This window comes from Symphalangus syndactylus, chromosome 16, assembly GCF_028878055.3.
Source record: "Symphalangus syndactylus isolate Jambi chromosome 16, NHGRI_mSymSyn1-v2.1_pri, whole genome shotgun sequence".
Lineage (NCBI taxonomy): Eukaryota > Metazoa > Chordata > Mammalia > Primates > Hylobatidae > Symphalangus > Symphalangus syndactylus.
In genome coordinates this window covers 92,746,952-92,767,340 of record NC_072438.2, presented here as the reverse complement: position 1 = coordinate 92,767,340, position 20,389 = coordinate 92,746,952, and the positions used below count along the sequence as shown (strand labels likewise).

Below are 20,389 nucleotides of genomic sequence, written 5' to 3'. Positions count from 1 at the left end.
GTCTTTAAGCCAAACCAACTGATTTTAAACTTTCCCCAAAAGTAATGCAGATGAACATCATCCCTCAGACCTGGGTTTATGGGCATTCTTTTTTCTTTTTTTTTTTTTTTTTGAGACAGAGTCTTGCTCTGTCACCCAGGCTGGAGTGCAGTGGCGCGATCTCGGCTCACTGCAAGCTCCGCCTCCCGGGTTCCCGCCATTCTCCTGCCTCAGCCTCTCCGAGTAGCTGGGACTACAGGTGCCCGCCACCACGCCCAGCTAATTTTTTGTATTTTTTAGTAGAGACGGGGTTTCACCATGGTCTCGATCTCCTGACCTCGTGATCCGCCCGCCTCGGCCTCCCTAAGTGCTGGGATTACAGGCGTGAGCCACCGCGCCCGGCCTATGGGCATTCTTATAATAAGGGTCCTTCTAAAACCTCTTCTTGTGTGCTTAGGGAGCCCCCATAAAAGAGATATGGCTCTTCTCTGATTCTGTGAAGTCCCAACAGGGATTGAAATTAAATAAAATCTACTGTATGCAACAGGGTACTGACAGACTTCATGGAAGAGAGAGGAAACCTCAAAATTAGGGGGCAGCTAGCCATCATTTCCCTCCTCCATTTGATTGCAAACTCAAATGACTTTGGGAACCAGGCAGGTAAAATCAACGAGGGAGTAGGCAGGAGCCAGCAGGGGAGTGGTGGGGAATGTGGTGGGGACCTGGAAAGGGTACGTCCTGCCGACAGACATTCGTATTCAAATATTTTTACAACTCAGCACTGGCCAAGTCAAATAAGGCTGCCAGCTGCATTCAGCTCCTGTGCTTCCATCTTGCAACTTCAGGTTTAGACTAGAAAGAGTCTTGGAGTCTTGTCTGGGGAGACAGACATTTATGAGCTTGGTCCCACCTGTGCCATATGAAAGGAACAGCATGCAGACACTCACAGCAGTGAAACAGCCATGCGGATCTGTGTTCCCACAGGTTCATCACGCAGTACGAAATCCCACAGCCTCCCCGACAAACCTGTTTTGGGTTTGGTCAGGGAGAAGGGAGATCTGGTGCACTACTGGCCAGCATTGACCATTCTGCTGAAATCCCCATGGAGTTACCACGACTCAATGGCCCAGATGTGTGGCTGCGCTCGGATGGGAGGAGGGATGTGTGGGAATGTGGGTTGTGAGGATTCCCCAAAAGTGAGCAGCATCTCCCTCAGAGTAGGTTAGAAGCAGGAGGTTACAGCGATTGGCATAAACTGGACAAATACAGTGAGTCCTGTGGGGAGACGTCTTGGTGAGTCTTGGTGAGTGGAAAAAAAGTTCATGAACTTCTTTGGAAAGGGTTTAACCTCTTAGGTGCTTTCTCAATGACCTCTGGAGACTGTCCTATTTAATACCTAAGATCAACCTCTTCGTTTCTGCATTGTAACTCCCATTTTGGCCCACGTCTTCAGAGAAGACATCTACATATCCAACTATGGTGGAGACTGGAGACTTAGGCCAGACCGTGCCCCACCTCCAGAGTGGTGTCCTCTCCTAGCATCTGCAGCCCAGGAGGGACAGCAGAAGTCTGGTAGCCCCTGAAGAGCAGAAACAACTCCAGAAGGATGAGGGCCTGGAACTCATGGCCCAGCTACATGTTTCAGGAAGCTGACCCCTGACAACAAATGGAGGAGGAAAGGACGACAAACCAAAAAAAAAAAAAAAAGTTTGAAAGGTCTAAGTATGTAGCAATGTCCCAAAAGGGCAACCAACACGGTGGCTGCATTCAGAGGACATGTGAGGCATGGCTTAGAGTAGAACCCGAAGATGATCCCTGAGATTGCTTCTTTATAGTGTCATTAAAATAGGAATTCCAGGTCTTTCTGCCTTTCCCACTAGTTATGACTGTTGAAGGCCACAATTGTTCTCTTGCAAATTTGGCTAGAAAACTCATCCTTCACAGAAGCCACATGAAACATTTTGTCTAATCCTAAAGCAAAATCTGTCATGCCCAAGAAGCACAGTCTTTCTCCCATTCTGTTTGTAATGAACATTGCCTTTGCTGGTGGGGTTTTTAAAAAATATTATTATTAAATAAAACCTTGCCAAATGTACTTTGCAGAAGTATCTTTTATGGAAAACAGATGGAAAGAGCTAACCTAAAAATGCAAATCGTAACATTATAATGACTTCTTAATTTTACAAATTACGAATATGACTTCCCAGGAGGGACTAAAAGAGACAGTGACAACAGCTGCAGAAGAAACATCAGGAGTGGGAGGGGACTGCAAGGCCAAAAATGTTGTCTAGTTGCAGAGACTACAAAGAATATTCCTTGTCTTTAAATGCAGTGCGCTGAGCACTCACATGTGTTCGATTCCAAAGTGTTTATTCAGGTAAAGGAAAGGAACGAAGAAACCACCAATACTCAAGATGCAGGTTGCTCCCAAAAGTGTCTACACATGCCACAAGGAATATAAAGTTCTAGAAAAACACACTTAATGTGTTTTCTCCCCACTTCCTTCATGGATCATCAGACAGGAATATGAAACCACAGTTTTCAAATGCTTCTGATTCGTGTATGATTACTCAGGTGCTAAACTCCTCCTGAAATAGGCATTGAACACAGAGGTTTCTTATATTTTCACAACTGGCCTCTCTTGAAACCCACTCTTCGAGAGAATTGAATGTTTATGCATTTTCTTATTTTTTAGAAAGTGGATGGGTTTTCTCCCCAAACCATGTTTTCCACTCTTGAATAACCCACCTTCTTCTTCTTCCATCTTTCTCCTTCTTCCTTTCCAGATAAAGAAGAGATTTCAGAAAACTCTTTCTATCTGGAAAGGAAGAAGGAGAAATATTTTCAAGATTTTCCAGCAGCAGATTTTAATACCGCCCCTGTGAATGCAATTCAATACACATACAAATTATGCCTCTTCCTCCCCCCACTTCGATTCTTTATACTTTTTGAATAGCAAGTCACCAAAGGTACTCAAATACACGCATGCAGTCTCCCAATTAATACATTTAGAAGTAAATGCAAGAAGCAATCCTGTCATCAATCGTAGTAACATACTGTCTCCGACATGCTGCTCCGGGCTTCCTGGCCCATGCCATATCAGAGTATTAAGTGCTGTCTCTGGGTAAACGGTTGACTCACATGTGTTTTGAGCGGCTCTCATCTCAACAGAGCCGACAGAAATTAAACAGCTGGAAGCATTTTCAAATTCCTGTCTGCGAACTGCTTAATGTATCAGAACTCAACATGGAATTCCCACTGAGACAGAAGTGTAAAAGTTGTTCTTTCTTCTTCCTCTTCTTTTTTTTTTTGAAGGCATCTCCTTTCCTTTCACAAACAGAATATCAAGCCTTTCAAGTTCTCACCATAGGTTAGAGCAAAGAAAAGGAGTCTTAAAATCAGTGATCACCTCCTACTGGAGAAATTGATCAAAATCTCACTGGGGAAGAAACTAATGGAGGAAGACAGAAATGAGGTTGTAGCTACTATTTCTCTCTCCTAGAATTAAGCATAATCCACTAAGACTGGCTCCACTGAAAGCATTTTGACTGCTATGTGTGGAGAACATGAGTCATTTGGGAGCTCTCAGTGAATTCATGGGTTCAGAAAACAAACACAGTCACCTCAACATAATATAATAGTATTCAGCAGAGAATAAAATGCAATATAAAATGGTTCATCTTGAACACCATCCAGGGTGTTTTGTTGCTGAAGTACCAAGAAGTCCCTCAATATTTCTCTGCCTTAGTGGAGTACTGTATTTCATTTTAGATTCTCCTCCCCACACCTAGCACCCCCACCCAGGACTGTGTCATAGAGTATAGCTCCAGGAGGATTCATCCTGATCATCTGACTGCTTTCCCTCACTAGAGCCTTGGGCTAGTTACCAGATTCAGCATTCATGAGCATTCAAACAGAATTGGACATCCAGCAAATAGAATCTGACAGCATTTGGAAGTGAACCAAGAACGCTTGTATCTAAGCAGCAGCTGTCTGATTACTTAGATGATATGATTCTTCTAAAAGTTCTCTGTCTTTAGTTTGGGGTTGTTTTTACTTAGGTCATATAGTCACTTCATTTTTCTTGGTTTGCAGCTATAACAATTACAGTGAGCTCCAAACGCAGTAATCATGTATGGGGAGAGACAAGGAGGTCAGCTGGGCTTCCTCCAAATGCAGTTTGAGAGAAGCTTTCAGAATCTAGAGGCATCCATCAACATCTTTCATACAAAAGAATAAAATTATACAAAACTGTGTGGATGTTGTAGGAATTGTGTCAACTAAGCTGAGCTAAAAGCACATTTCCCAGAATTCCCTTCCCTGTGTGGTCCTGAGTGAGTGCTGGCCACAAGGGATGTTTTGTATGAGGTTTGGAGTGCAGACATAAATAAGCAACTCTATCTCCTTCCACCCTGAAGGGCAGTGAGTGCAGGGTGCCAGGCACTACAGAGTTCATGCCTACGATCACTAACTTCCAGCCTCCCAGAAGGTGTAGTGGAGTGCTCAAACCTGCAGCTCCTTCAGTTTCCACAGCAGGGCTGGGACTATGGTGAGGCAGGTGAGGAACTTGCCTTGGGGCATGACACTTAAAGAGGCACTTAGTAGTCAAGGTAAGTATTTTAATGCAATGTTCTTCAAAGTTAATGCAGAAAAATACATGGTGAACAAATTATCAACATATTTAATACACAGGAAGAGTTACAGTTCTGGGATGAACCATATTGGAGCCAGAAGCAAGAGGAAAAATTAATAACACTAATCTCATGGGCCTGCGATCTCCTTCTTCAGCTTCTCTGATCCCTGGGTGTCAGGAACACATGCATTTCCATGGTCAAGGGCACCTGCCTCTCCTGCAGGTCACCCACATGGAGGTGGTGAGGGACATCTGCAAGCTCCAGTTTGCCCTCTTGGGATCCAGTTCTTCTTGTGGATCCCAGTTTGTCCATGCTCCTCTGCACATCTAGCTGTCCTTTCCAACTATCATTCCAGTAGACCTATAGCAACCTCATGCTCAGCCCTCGATGCAAGACAACAATCAGCATAGGCAGCTCCAGCAGCACTCACATTTGCAAGGCCTAATTTTAATTTTCATAATAACCCCCATACTTTATACACTTGTTGTGGTTCTACTTCTCTGACCCATAAAGATGTCTGACCCATAGAGATGTGATGATTATATGCAAACCAGAATACGCCAATGAGGCATCAAACACAAATTTTGTGAGAGGTACGATCAAATTGTATGGTGAAATGTCTACAGCTTTCCCCCAGCCTGTTTGAACCACCATTTAACCATTGTCAAGATGTTGCCTTGTATGTTCCTTTGCTAAATGACTAGAGGATGGGTTGGCAGCGGGGCCAATTGTTTATAATTGATAAGAGAACAGATAACCAAACTATCGTTATGTTTCTGCCAGGACAGAGATGTTCCCCTGCAGGGTTAGCTTGATTTTCCTTTACCAACAATAAAGACAAGGTTACAGGCCCCTGAAGAAGCCATAGAAGAAGCTTAATATACTCGAGCTCCACAAACCTGAACCCCATTGAAGGAATTTTAAACACTATTGTGTTTAAAAGCACCAGTTGCTAAGTTCAGTCATACATAAACTATACGTAAAGAGGAAAAAATATTTACTCGCTTTAAGGACCCTTGTAAAAGTCCTAGGTTATAGATTAGTCTCTGAGGAATCTTCTATTGTTATGCTGAGCTCTGGAGCTGGCTAAACTGGAGAGTGAGGCTCTGTCTCAGAACACAGTCTCTGGGGAAGACACCTGGTTCCTAAGGAATTTTGGCTCAGTTTGGATGAACTATGGTGCATCAGAAGGAGAAAGAATTTCCTCCTGAGGCTTCCTAGGAGAATAGCTGGGCCATAGAGACGAAAACCTAAGTACAGTGAAACCTAACATTAACAACTGCACTGTTAAGAGAACCATTCTGTGTCACAGATCTAGACTATGGTTTCTCAATATCAACACTGATATTGACATTGTTGTGAAATAATTCTTAGTTATAGAGGGGCTATCCTTCACATTTCTGAATGCTCAGCAGCATCTCTATCCTCTACCATGTAGATGACAACAGCACCACCAGTCGTGACAACCAAAAATGTCTCCAGGCATTTCCAAATGACTCCTGGGCAGCAAAAGTGTCCCCAGTGAGAATAGCCATGTAGGCAACAACAGAGGCTGGGATACTAATTACTAAAGGTAAAAGCAGGGACAAATCAATGTCAGATACTGGGAAATCAGTTAGATAAGAATGAATCTTGGTAGACAAAGTAAGGCAGAATTGTAGACAAGAAGAGGCCCAAAACCAAGTCAATAACCAGAGATACCATATACCAGATAAAAGTCATGTCAGCCATCCCTCCTCACTGGATGGGGCCTCGCTGCAGGAATTTCAGCAACTCCAGCCAGGGGTTTAGAGACAGAACTCTGATGTCCCTGGGACTGAGCCCCTGGGGAGAAGGAGGAGCCACAGTCTCTGTGGATCAGCAGACTTAGTCTTTCCCACTGCTGGCTCTGAGGGTTCCAGGCAGTCTGGACAAATAGGATTCCCCCAGTGCAGCATAATCCTTCCACCAAGGGGCAGCCAGAGTGCCCCAAAGTGGGGCAACTTCAGCAGTCTTAGGATACAAAATCAATGTGCAAAAGTCACAAGCATTCTTATATACCAGCAATAGACAAACAGAGAGCCAAATCATGAATGAACTCCCATTCACAATTAATACAATGAGAATTAAATACCTAGGAACACAAGGAATACAGCTAACAAGGGAAGCGAAGGACCTCTTCAAGAACTACAAACCACCACTCAAGAAAATCAGAGAGAACACAAACAAATGGAAAAACATTCCATGCTCATGAACAGAAAGAATCGATATCATGAAAATGGCCATAGTGCCCAAGTAATTTATAGATTCAATGCTATTCCCATTAAACAACCATTGACATTCCTCACAGAATTAGAAAAAAACTACTTCAAAGTTCATATGGAATGAAAAAAGGCCCATATAGCCAAGACAATCCTAAGCAAAGAGAACAAAGCTGGAAGTATCACGTGACCCAACTTCAAACTATATTACAAGGCTACAGTAACCAAAACAGTATGGTACTGGTACAAAAATAGACACATAGACCAACGCAACAGAATAGAGGTCTTATAAATAAGACCACACATCTACAATCACCCTATCTTCAACAAACCTGACAAGAACAAGCAATGAAAAAAGGATTTCCTATTTAATAAATGATGCTGGGAGAACTGGCTAGCCATACGCAGAAAATCGAAACTGGGCCTCTTCCTTATAACTTACACAAAAATTAACTCAAGGGGGATTAAAGACTTAAATGTAAAACCCAACAACTATAAAAACCTTAGAAGAAAATCTGGGCAATACCATTCAGGACATAGGCACAGGCAAAGATTTTGTGACAAAAACATCAAAAGCAATTGCAACGAAAGTGAAAATTGACAAACGGGATCTAATTAAACTAAAGAGCTTCTGCACAGCAAAAGAAACTATTATCAGAGTGAACAGACAACTCACAGAATGGGAGAAAATTTTTGCAATCTATCCATCTGATAAAGGTCTAATGTCCAGAATGCACAAGATGCTTAAATTTACAAGAAAAAGACAACCCCATTAAAAAGTGGCCAAAGGACATGAACAGACACTTCTCAAAAGAAGACATTTATGTGGCCATCAAACATATGAAAAAAAGCTCAACATCAGTGATCATTAGAGAAATGCAAATCAAAACCACAATGAGATAATATCTCACACCAGTCAGATGATTTTTTTTTTTTTTTTTTCTTTTTGAGACGGAGTCTCGCTCTGTCACCCAGGCTGGAGTGCAGTGGCGCGATCTCGGCTCACAAGCTCCGCCACCCGGGTTCACGCCATTCTCCTGCCTCAGCCTCTCCGAGTAGCTGGGACTACAGGCTCCCGCCACCACGCCCGGCTAATTTTTTTGTATTTTTAGTAGAGACGGGGTTTCACTGTGGTCTCGATCTCCTGACCTCGTGATCCGCCCACCTCGGCCTCCCAAAGTGCTGGGATTACAAGCGTGAGCCACCGCGCCCGGCCCCAGATGATTATTAAAAAGTCAAGAAATGGCCGGGCGCAGTGGCTCATGGCTGTAATCCCAGCATTTTGGGAGGCCAAGGCGGGGATCACTTGAGGTCAGTAATTCAAGACCAGCTAGGCCAACATGGTGAAACGTCATCTCTAATAAAAATACAAAAATTAGCTGGACATGGTGGCAGGTGCCTGTAATCCCAGCTACTTGGAAGCCTGAGGCAGGAGAATTGCTTGAACTCGAGAGGTGGAGTTTGCAGTGAGCCGAGATCATGCCACTGCACTCCAGCCTAGGTGACAGAGCAAAACTCTTGTCTCAAAAAATATAAATAAATAAATAAATAGTCAAGAAACAACAGATGCTGGTGAGGCTGTGGAGAAATAGGAATGCTTTCACACTGTTGGTGAGATTGTAAATTAGTTTAACCATTGTGGAATGTGGTGTTGTTACTCCTCAAAGACCTGGAACCAGAAATATCACTTGACTCAGGAACCCCATTACTAGGTATATACCCAAAGGAATATAGGAATACAAACCATTCTATTTAGTTATTATTCCCAAAGGAATAAAGGAACATAAATTATTCTATTAAAAAGACACATGCATGCGTATGTTCATTGCAGCACTATTCACAATAGTGAAGACATTGGATCATCCCAAATGCCCATCAATGATAGACTAGATAAAGAAAGTATAGTACATATATACCACGAAATACTATGCACCCATAAAAAGGAACAAGATCATGTGTTGTGCAGGGACATGGATGGAGCTGGAAGCCATTATCCTCATCAAAGTAATGCAGAAACAGAAAACCAAACACCACATGTTCTCACTTATAAGTGGGAGCTGAACAATGAGAACGCATGGGCACAAGGAGGGGAATAACACACTGGGGCCTGTCAGGGGTGCAGCAGGAGGGAGAGCATCAGGAAGAATAGCTAATGCATCCTGGGCTTAATACCTAGGTGATGGGTTGATAAGTGTGGCAAACCACCATGGCACACGTTTACTTGTGTAACAAACCTGCACATCCTGTACATGTATCCTGGAACATAAAATTTAAAAAAATAAATAAATAAAAATAAAAGTCAGGTTAGATGTTGAAGGGAAGTCAGGCTCAAATGAGGGGAAAACAAGATGACCAACCTGGAGAACCTGGAAGCATACATGGATTTCGGACACATCAAGAAATTTGGTAACAGTTATTGGAGAGTTTGAGCACCTGAGGAATATATCACTAATATTTAAAGGTAAGACAAAGATTCTCACTCTTTCCAAATAAAATTGATTTTATCAGTTAGCTATTGATATGTAACAAGCTTCACCAAGAATTCAGTGGCTTAAGCAGTAAGCTTTTTTATTTTTTCTGAGTCTATGGGTCTGCCGGGAGATCTTCTGGTTCTAGTTGGGCTCACACATGCATCTACGATCAGCTGTGGGTCCAGTGGGCAGCTCTGAGGCTCTGAGCCAGGCTTTCTCATGTACTTTGGGTAAATACCATGGAATACAAGTTTACAGTACTATCTTAGTCCATTTTCGGCCGCATAACAGAATACCACAAACTGGGCAATTTATAATGAATAGAACTTTGTTTGGCTCACGGTTCTGGAGGTTAGGCAGTCCAGAGGCACAGCACCTGCATCTGCAGCCATCTGGTGAGGACCTTCCTGTTGCATCTTCCTTTAGTGGAAAGGAGAAACAGAAGGACAAGTAAACATGGGAGACAGTGAGAAAATCAGGCTGAACCCATTCTTTTATCAAGAAACTACTCCTGTGATAACTAACACACTCCCAGGATAACATCATTAATCCCTTCATGACAGTGGAGTCCTCATTGCCTAAACATCCCTTAAAGTCCCCACCTCTTAGGGCCGGGCATGGTGGCTCACACCTGTAATCCCAGCACTTTGGGAGGCTGAGGCGGGCAGATCATGAGGTCAGGAGATTGAGACCATCCTGGCTAACACGGTGAAACCCTCTCTCTACTAAAAATACAAAAAATTAGCTAGGCGTGGTGGCAGGCGCCTGTAGTCCGAGCTACTCGGGAGGCTGAGGCAGGAGAATGGCATGAACCCAGGAAGCAGAGGTTGCAGTGAGCAGAGATCATGCCACTGCCCTCCAGCCTGGGCGACAGAGCAAGACTGACTAAAAAAAAAAAAAAAGTCCCCACCTCTTAATACTTTACAATCACAATTAAATTGCAACATGAGTTTTGGAGGAGACAATCAAACCACAGCCATTTTTTACTGTCTTAACTTCTGATCTTAACTGTTACATTATAAAACATAAGTTACTATTATTTATTACTAAAGTAGCAATCTATGGGAAGTATAATGGTTAGATTCTGTCTGTATTGTCACCCTAACCTTTATTATGCTGTCAGAATAGCCATCAACAGCAGTCACTCTTGCCAACACTAATTTATTTCTCTCAGTTAATAACTCGTATTTAAATGTTAGCTTCAAAATAACTTTGACCTTTTTCTAGGAACTAGCTGTTTGTCCAAAAATAATCATTTCTTTTTATACACTTCCTTTTGCCCAAATTGTACTTTTTGTTGTCACATAAACTGCTGTGAACCAAAATGTTCTTATTTTCTAAATTGACATTCACTCTCAGTCCTAAATTAATATTTCAGCAAATGTAACAATAGAACAAAGCACTAGCATTTACTGAGTGCCTACTATGTACCAGGCACTGTCTTAGGTGCTACACATAAACTAACTCTTTCAATCTTCACAGTAACCATTTTCTGTAGACAAAGAAACTGGGGTACCCAAAGGATAAGTGACTCATCCAAGGTCACTCAGACAATACATGAGCTGGGATTCAAACCCCAGTAGTCTGACCCAGAACCCATGTTTCTAACCAATACACTATTGCCTCTGTAATGTTGAATAAATTATATATAGTCAATACAATTTTTATTTTTTAATAATTATGAAGTTATTATTTCTTTATTAATGGAAAGTTAAATATAAGTACAGCCATGTGGTTAAAAAATACAAGATTTGTGATCACTTCGAAATTCAAAGACTGCTGACTTGGCTAATCAGAGAGAATATTAATTCCTTTCATTTGCCTTATGCAGATATCACTGTAGGCAAAACACAAATTATTTAGTGTAATGGAATCCAATCTCTAGCTATAATAAACCATAACTTTGTTTCTGCAACATTGCTCTAATTGACTCTGATCAAACATTTTTCAGTTATGTAGTGTTGTTAAGTTTGGAAGTTTTAACACATTGAACTAAAAATGATATAAGTCAGGGGGAAAAAAGGAGCTAAAGTATGAGAAGCTAAAATTTGTATCAATAGTTCCAAACCAGCATCTAATTAAGATGTAAAATTATCCTTTAAAAGAATGAGTTAATCAATTAAAAATTAATGTGGGAGGTGAACAACCGCCATTGATTCAGAAAGTTGGGTGTGGGGAGAATACATGGCAGCAAGTTAACTTTTGAGAGAAGGAAAGTGTGTGAGAAATGCATATAAAAATACAAAACACACATTTTTTTTAAAAAAAAAGAACTCGCACAGTGATCATTTGAAAACTCATTTGCAAATAAATGAGAAAAAATATCTGGGGGAAGAAACTTCAATAAAATTATTAGCACCATCAAAGAACTGGTTTTTCACAGAGAAACGATATTAAGAAAACTGAGGATGGTGCATATATTGTTACAAGCTTAAAATATGATTTTTTTATATAATTCTTTTTTTTTTTGGAGACAGAGTCTTGCTCTGTCGCCCAGGCTGGAGTGCAGTGGTGCGATCTTGGCTTACGGCAACCTCTACCTCCCGAGTTCAAGCAATTCTCCTGCCTTAACCTCCCAAGTAGCTGGGATTACAGGTGCATGCTGCCACGCCCAGCTAATTTTTTGTATGTTAGTAGAGACAGGGTTTCACCGTGTTGCCCAGGCTGGTCTTGAACTCCTGATCTCAGGCAATCCATCCGCCTCAGCCTCCCGAAGTGCTGGGATTACAGGTGTGAGCCACTACGCCCAGCATTTTTTTTTTTTTTTTTTTGAGACAGAGTCTCGCTCTGTCCCCCAGGCTCAAGTATAGTGGTGCAATCTCGGCTCACCGCAACCTCCACCTCTGGGGGTCCAAGCGATCCTGCCTCAGCCCCCCTAGTAGCTAGGATTACAGTTGCCTGCCACCATGTCCAGCTAATATTTTTGTATTTTTAGTAGAGACGGGGTTTTGCCACATTGACCAGGCTGGTCTCCAACTCGTGACCTCAGGTGATCCGCCCATCTCGGCCTCCCAAAATGCTGGGATTACAGGTGTGAGCCACCGTGCCCAGTCTATTTTTATATAATTGTTAAAACAAGGTTCTATTACAGTTTAACACCTATATGAAGACATTATAAATACTACCTATATATTTCAATGCGTAATCAAAAAGTGGTGGGAGGAGAGTGAGGATCAAAAAACTGTCTATTGGGTACTATGCTTATTACCTTGGGGATAAAATAATCTGTACACCAAACCCCCAAGACATGCAATTAACCTATATAACTAACCTGCACATGTATCCCTGAACCTGAAATAAAAGTTAAAAATAATAATAAACTGGAACATCTACGTAACCATCACCAAAGGTAATGGCGATGGCCCTGAACACCACAGCAGAGCTTGACCACCGCCGCTGGAACGTTCTCATCCTTGTCTTTTGGGACAACATATACCCATTTCTTTTGGGAACGGAACTGCTGGAGCATAAAAAAAAATATGTGTAGTCACTTGCGTGGAGACGACCAAAGTGTTTTCCAAAGCAACTGTACCAATTTATACTCTATCCACAGAATCTGAGTCTCTGCTACCCTTATTCAGACGCCATTTTGATTTTAACTAAATGACAACTTGATCACACCACATAGTAATAATCATATGCAGTTATTAATTATATTGATCTTTGACATCATCTATTCACCAAATGGTAGGAAAGTATTTCATATTATAACAACCTATACAACCATATTAGTGCAAAGTTGCTGAATATAAGCCTTGCCTTCCACTATAATGATGTCAAATGACTTTCAAATATATCTCACATTTTAGCTCAACAAATTCCAAGCTATCCTTCCCAGTTTCATCAGCACTCTCAGCACCCTCAGCAAGCAGAAATTCAAATCTTTCCTCCTGCTTCCTCTACTATCTTTACACCTTAGTCCTTTCACTATCTGACTGTTGAGTTTTTCTTTGACATTCAACACACGAGGCTCTTCCACCACCTATGTATCACACATGGTGACCCAATTCTCCTAAACCACACTCTATCACCTGCCACTCATTTATTCATTGGCTCCAACAATAGCCATTTGTGCCACATTTACCATGTGCTTGTTACCAGGCTGGCACTAAGGACAAAGGTGAACAAAGCACGGACCCTGTCCTCAAGGAGCTCACAGGGAGAAAAAGACATGTCAATGAACAAGTGCAATCTGTTATAATAAGCATAACTAGAAAAGTGGAAAAATAGATGGACATAATACAGGCATAAGAAAGTGCCTGACAAGAAAAGACAATGGATAGAACTTTGCATGGAATCTCCAAAGCTAAGCAGAGTATTCCAGGAAAGGGGGTGGGGAGTAGGCAGGACAGCAGGGCCACAGGAGCACTCCCATCAAGACCCTCCCAGTCCTATACAGACCTAGGAACTCAGTACCAGATTTAATAAGCAGCCCCGCTGACCACCAGGAAGGCAGGCAGCTACCGAAAGGGGGTTGGGGCTTGCAGGGGACTGCTCAGGGTACATTTTCTGGTTGCCTCTTCTGCTCTGAGTGCAGGCCCCCAACTGCACCACGCCCTTCCTGCCCAGCTCCTCTTTCCCCTCCACCCCTCACATCAGGAGTAGCCTTGTCAAGAGCTCCTTCACTGCTCAGCCCTCTCATGGGAGCTGCCATGGCCGCTGCCTGACTCTGAAACCCCCCTGAAGCCTTCCTTTTCTCCTCTTACTCTAGTTCTACTAGAAAGGCTTAACAGTCACAAAGAGTGAATCTCCAAAAAAAATGATTCAACCTTGCCTACGTTTTCTCTGTCAAGTCACTTCCCCAAAGCCCCAAAGACTTGAAGTGACTAACTCCAAAGCTCCTAAGAAATAAGGAAAGGCTTCTGCTGTCCTGGACCCTCCACAGCCTGCTGAACTATTTTAAAAATTAATCAATCCGTAATGCATGTATGAAGAGCCTTCTGCCTAAAGCACGCAGATTGCAGGGGGAGCATTTCACAGGGTGGACCCAAAGCTGTGTGCAATGGTGAGAGAAGGGCATGCTGTCATTCCCCCAAAAGTCCCAGATTTCACAAGCTTACAGTCTGATTAGGAGAATAGACATGAATCAGAGTTCCAGAAATAAACAGCAAATTACAACTAGGATAAATGCTCCAAAGGAAACATCCATGGTGCTAACAGTGGACAGGGAGGGGATGACTCACAGAGGAGGCAACGGTGACCACGTGAGGGTGGGTGGAGGAGGAGTGAGCAGTGAGAGGAGCCCTCCGCCAGGGAGGAGCAAGGATAATGCCAAGATGGCAGAAGACAGATGGCATCTTCCAGGAAGGGAAATTAGATGAGTGTGATCAAAATGAGGCATATTCAGAGGCACATTTCAGGGATGAGGATGGAGGACTATATAAGAGTCATGCAGAAGCCTGAAGGCCAACTTGAGCATTTAAGATTTGAGTTTGCACTCCCAGTAATGGCTAAGTATCTGCTATGAGAGCAACCATTCTCTATTTCTTAAAAACACCCTTAAACGATACAGACCTATAAACTCAGTACTAGGCTTAATAAGCAGCACCAGGGAGGCAGGCAGCTACTGAAGGGGGGTCGGAGCTTGCAGGCGAATGCTCAGGGTACATCTCCGGTTGTCTTCCTTTACTCTGAGTGCCCCCATCTGCACCATGTTGGAGCAGATGAAAATGTGCAGTCTTACTGTACTGATGATGGAGGGACAGGTAGGGCAGCCCTAGTAACTGAAAGGAAAGCAGGATGTCTAGTAGGGAGAAGGAGAGTCCCAAATTCTGTGCATGGATCCTGCTCATGTATCTGGCTGACGTAGGACCACACATGCACAGGGTAGATTCCAGGCAGCCCAGCTATGGCTAAAAACACCTAACCCAGGTTTGGGCTGCTGTGGTCCACTGGGAAAATAGTGTTTCCATTTTGAGTTAAGCTGTTGAGTTTACAGTTTGAATTAAAGCATTACAGTGGGGGGGTTTTGCTCACTGTTTTTTATTGGTGGCCGGGGGGTAACCAGATTTGCATGTTTGCATTTTCAGATAGTGCTTCTGACTTTATTGTGTGGAGCAGACTGTGTTGGGGCAACAGTGATGTAAAGAGACATCAGGAGGCTGCCGAAGGCCCCTCACGTAAGAGGTCATGGAGCCTCACAGGACTGGGTCAGGAGTGGCAGAGTCTGAAAGAAGTGGATACTGAGTCATCAGAGCTGGAGTAGGGATCCAACCCAGGCTGACGAAGCAAGAGGGCCAACAAGGACTCCGTGGTCTCAGACCTCAAACCGGAATAGCCGTGACATTTGTGATGATATGCAAGCTGGGAGGAAGACCAGGCTTGGTGGGGAGCATGAGTGGCTTTCTGGCAGCAGAGTGTAAGGTATATTGAGATACCAAGTAAAAATGTCGGGTGGGCTGATTCACACGGAAGTCAGAGAGTGGTCGGGGCTAAAGATATAAATCTACAAGACAACTGGGTTTAAGGAGTAATGAAGCTGTGGGCGTGAGTGGGATCCCCTAAGGATAAAATATAGGGTAAAAAGAAAAAGGGACTCAGGATCCATGTGGGGAAAAGAAAGAGAGATCAGCCTGATACTGTGTCTATATAGAAGGAAGTAGACATAAGAGACTCCATTTAGTTCTGTATTTGAGATGCTGTTAATCTGTGACCCTACCCCCAACCTTGTCCTTGCAAGAGACATGTGCTGTGATGACTTAAGGTTAAAAGGATTTTGGGTGGTGCAGAATGTGCTTTGTTAAACAAGTGCCTAAAGGCTGCTTATGGTTAAAGGTCATCACCATTCTCTTTAATCTAGAGAAAAAGAAAAACAGTTGTCTTCTGCCCGTCCCTGGGCGATGGAACATCTCAAAGCACAGCACCGGTGATGGTAAAGATAATTGTGAAAACCGCCTTTAGGAATAAGATGGGGCTTGCTGGAGCAATACTGCTAAAAGGTTTATGGAGAGGTTCGCATATACATCTCAAAGCACAGCACCGGTGATGGTAAAGATAATTGTGAATAAATACCAAGGGAACTCAGAGGCCGGTGCCGGTGTGGGTCCTCTGTAAGCACAGCACCGGTCCCCTGGGCCCCGCTTTTCCTTCTCTACACTTTGTCTCTGTGTCTTATTCCTTTTCTCAAGTCTTTCGTCCCACCTAACAAGAAGCACCCACAGGTGTGGAGGGGCAGGCCACCCCTTCAGATCCAGCCTTCAGAAGAAATCCCACAGTTTTCATGAACAAGTTGAGTTGGAGACACCTGCAGAGAAGCTAGAAAAGGCGAGGTAAAAAGAAACCAGAACCTTTGTGTTCTCTCAAAAAGGCCGCCTACGTGATGGTTAAGAGCATAAAACTTCTGACATTCTATAATCCTCAATTCAAATACTTCATCAACATGTCTACCTATGACCTCACCCTTCCTGCTCTAATACTTAACCCTGATATTCCCCCAAGAACCTACTCCTGCCTAGCCCTTCCTCCTCCGCCTCACATCTCAGGGTCCTGCAGCTTCGGCAGTTCCCCTATCTGTTCTCACTTTGTAATCATTATTATCTTTTCTCCTCCCCAGCTTTCCAACCCCATTATATATATCATTGCAGGGCTCATGTTGCCATCCTAAAGTAACAAAGACTATTACACAGTATCTTTAAAAACATAATTTTACAGTCTGATTTGTTCTCTTAAAAGGGACACAAAAGAGTATTTGAAATCAGCAAGACAAGCTCTACAAAGACTGGTATCTTACATATGTAAGTGTCCATGTAAAATAATCATTTTTAGTGGGCCTCACTTTACATTATTTTTTTCCTCTTGTCAATCCAATATTTCAATGACTGACCCAGTAAAATTGCCTGACCCTGTTTTTAAGGGCCACTGTGACCTACTTATAACCACGTGTCAACTGTAACACAGGATTCCAAAAACAAGGCACAATGTGAGATGAAATGATAATCTAAGTGGATTACTGGAGGTTTGCTTGGAATCCTGGTCTTCCATGTGGACATCCTTTTTTGGGGAGAGCATCTAGGGCTTCCTTCTGCTACCACAACTATCCTCAAAGGATAGTCTGGAGACCTCAGTAGGTGCCCATGGCCTTTTTAAGGGTCCACAAATTCAAACCTAATAATATTGTCATTATGTGGCTTTTAAAATCTCATTCTCTCTCTAGTCTACCTCAGAGTTTTGATACCGTATCAAAGAAGAATATTCATAATTATCTAAAAAGAAATCAAACATTAAAATGCATGTCCCTTTTCCAGCCACACATCTGGAAAACAGCAAATCACAACAGACTGAACACAGAAGCAGATGTAAGCAGGCAGCCATCTTCTATTAAGCAGGACGTTAAAGAGCTACGCAAAAATGTAAAACCATGCCAATCTCTCATTTCATGTTCTTCCATTTTGGAAAAAAAAATTTTCATAAAAAGATATTGCTTGTTAGCATGTAATAGATGTACTACTTTTGTCTTTAGTGAATTATTAAATACTTTTTAAATGTAATTCCTAACATGGTAAGTATCTGCCAACATAACTCACATAAGCAAAGCTCTTTGGGGCCAGGAGACACATGAGTACTTTGGATCCCATGCACAGAGTGTAGGTTCCAATGGTGGCTGGGGGAGGGCTCAGCATTGGCCCTCCCTCTGCTAAGCCTGCTTGCCCACAAAGTGTACCTACCTCTAGGTGGCTGCTATGACCCCAGAATCCAAAAAGTAAATTGAGCAAAAGCCCCCAGCCCACAGTGTTTCCTCTGCCCATATAGCGTGCCTCTCATCCTCTGCAGATGGAAGCCCAGAGAACAGATACTAGACCAGGACTCGTATTACACCCAGTACCCACCAGGGCAGTTGGACCAGTGGCTAGAATATTAAAGAACTTCTGTACCCCAAGCCACTAATGCACTTCATGACCACTCCAGCTCCTGCCCAACAACTCACAATCATAGTTGACCCCTTCTGAAAATAAAAGGGATAGACCTTGGCAGGCTGACCTCAATGCATCCTACCTAACCACCTCTAGCTTCCCCAGGACCCCATGGGCTGGCCCGAGCCCTCCCCTCCCTCATAGCCCACCTTAGGTTCTGCTCTTGTTCTTATAAAGTTTCACCCTTCCCCATCAGAACCCATATGGGCCCCAACACACACGCCCCAACCCTCTCCCTTTATTCCTCTCCCACAATCCCTTTGACCCAGGAGGGGCAGATTTGGGGGGTTTTATTTCTTTACTTTCTATCCTCTTCCTACTGTAGAGCAGCCAGCCTCTTGCCTAGATATCAAAGCAGAAGGGCCATCCTTGCAGGCTGCAGAAGACATTCTGATCTGAGTACGCTGGGCTCAGTCTTTGAAATGCTACATGAATTTCAGATCTACTCTTCTTCCCATGCCATAGGCTAACAACTTTATTACTAGTTTCTCAAGCTTTGTAGAACTCTTGCCCCCAGAAGTTCCTGGGGGTTATCATGTTTTTCTTCCCATTCCTTCCTTTCCAAATACATCATTTTAAGGCCAGGGATTATTAGACTTTGCCTCACCTTAGAATTTCCCAGGGAACTTCAGGTGTCTGATTGAGCTGGAGTCCAGGTTGAGCCCTGAACCAACTACATGACAACCTCAGGATGGGACCCAGAGTTCAGGAGTGTTTCATGCTCTCTGGAGATGCCACTATGCTGCCAAGACTGAGAACCAGTTATCTAGGCTGGATATTTAGGCATGTCTTCTTGATTCCCTGCACTTGGCTCCCCTCCACTGACCCATATTTAGAACTGTCTGGGGAAAAGCGCCTCTTATGCCCATTCTTTCCATTGGAACTTCCCCTCCCTGGATGAATGGGCTGATAGACAAAGCAGGCTATGAGTCAGGTACAAGAGTATTACACTCAAAACAAACAAACAAACAAACAAACAAACAAACAAAAAAGCAGCCCTTCTTCAAGAGAAACAAGCCCATTTCTATTCCCTTGTCTTTTCACCGACCAAGTATCCCTGTATTCATTTGCCCTTGTGGTCACTCTCAGGAGAGTGCAGGGCAGATCTGACCACTGATCATGCACCAGACAAAGCCACATGTCCCGCAAAAGAACGCCTGGAAGCTTTATAAGCTACCAATGACTGCACCACTACCAAAACCAAGTCACTCCAGCTCTCTGGGATAGGGTCCTGGCAGCAATATGTTTAAGGTTCCCCCAATAATTCTTACGTGCAGCCAGAGAGAAGGGCTCAGGGAATCTTTGCAGGTCTAGCCTTCTTCCTCCCTCTACAAATATCTGGGTGATGTCTTGGTTGTCCCGGCTTTTTTTTTGGAGACAGAGTCTCAGACGACCAGGCTGGAGTGCAGTGGTGTGATCTTGGCTCAGTGCAACCTCCACCTCCCATGGCCGGGCTTTACTAGTCCATGTTTTCTTTTGTCCATTATCTTGTATGTCACCTGGGCCGCCTGTGCTTCTGTCCATGAGTCTTTCAGTCTGTTAAAGCCCAGCCCAGACTCCTGTCTCCGACTTCTTGGCTCAGATGGTTGTTGGTCTTAAACGAGAAGTACCTAGAGCCCAAGGGATGACAGTACTCATTCAACTGTGTTTTCTAATTGGGCTGGTCAAAAGGTCCACTTGAAATAATTTTTTTAAGTTAGTAAATGCCTTTTTTACTGAAAAAGTAATACACACTTGTAATAAAAAAAAAATTCCAACAGCAAAAGTGTATTACAACAACGAAATCTTCTACTTCAGTTCCCTATTCCTGCTCTCCCCCCAGAGGAAAGGACTTCTATGCAAATACCTGTTCACTTTTGTACATCTATCCTGATGGGCTGGTCTACTTTGCAGAAACAACATAGATTCCTGTGATCTGTGTACTGAATAAGACTCTCTGGGAGGAAAAAGGAGGAAGGTCCCATGAATCTACCTTTTAAGACTGCTCAGGTGGTCAAAGATTGGATGGGTGTGAGAACTGCTGCCAACACACAGTACCTAACATGGCCTTTAGGCTTTTAGGGAACTTGGAAATATGATAAAAAGTGAATATATGTTGACCCTACGAAAGTTCATCTGTTAAAGTCCTAACCCCTAGTACATCAGAATGTAACTGT

At 43.2% G+C, this 20,389-nt stretch overlaps 1 protein-coding gene across 2 annotated transcripts in view; it reads right to left on the bottom strand.

Moving 5' to 3' along the window:
• TAS2R1 (taste 2 receptor member 1) overlaps nucleotides 1-20,389 on the bottom strand; it is a 449,411-nt gene that overhangs the window by 257,142 nt on the left and 171,880 nt on the right. For both annotated transcript variants that reach the window (XM_063619946.1, XM_055246050.1), the window contains exon 3: nucleotides 9,666-9,744. In XM_063619946.1, the coding sequence (XP_063476016.1) occupies nucleotides 9,666-9,744 (79 nt within the window). The remainder of the gene's footprint in view (nucleotides 1-9,665; nucleotides 9,745-20,389) is intronic.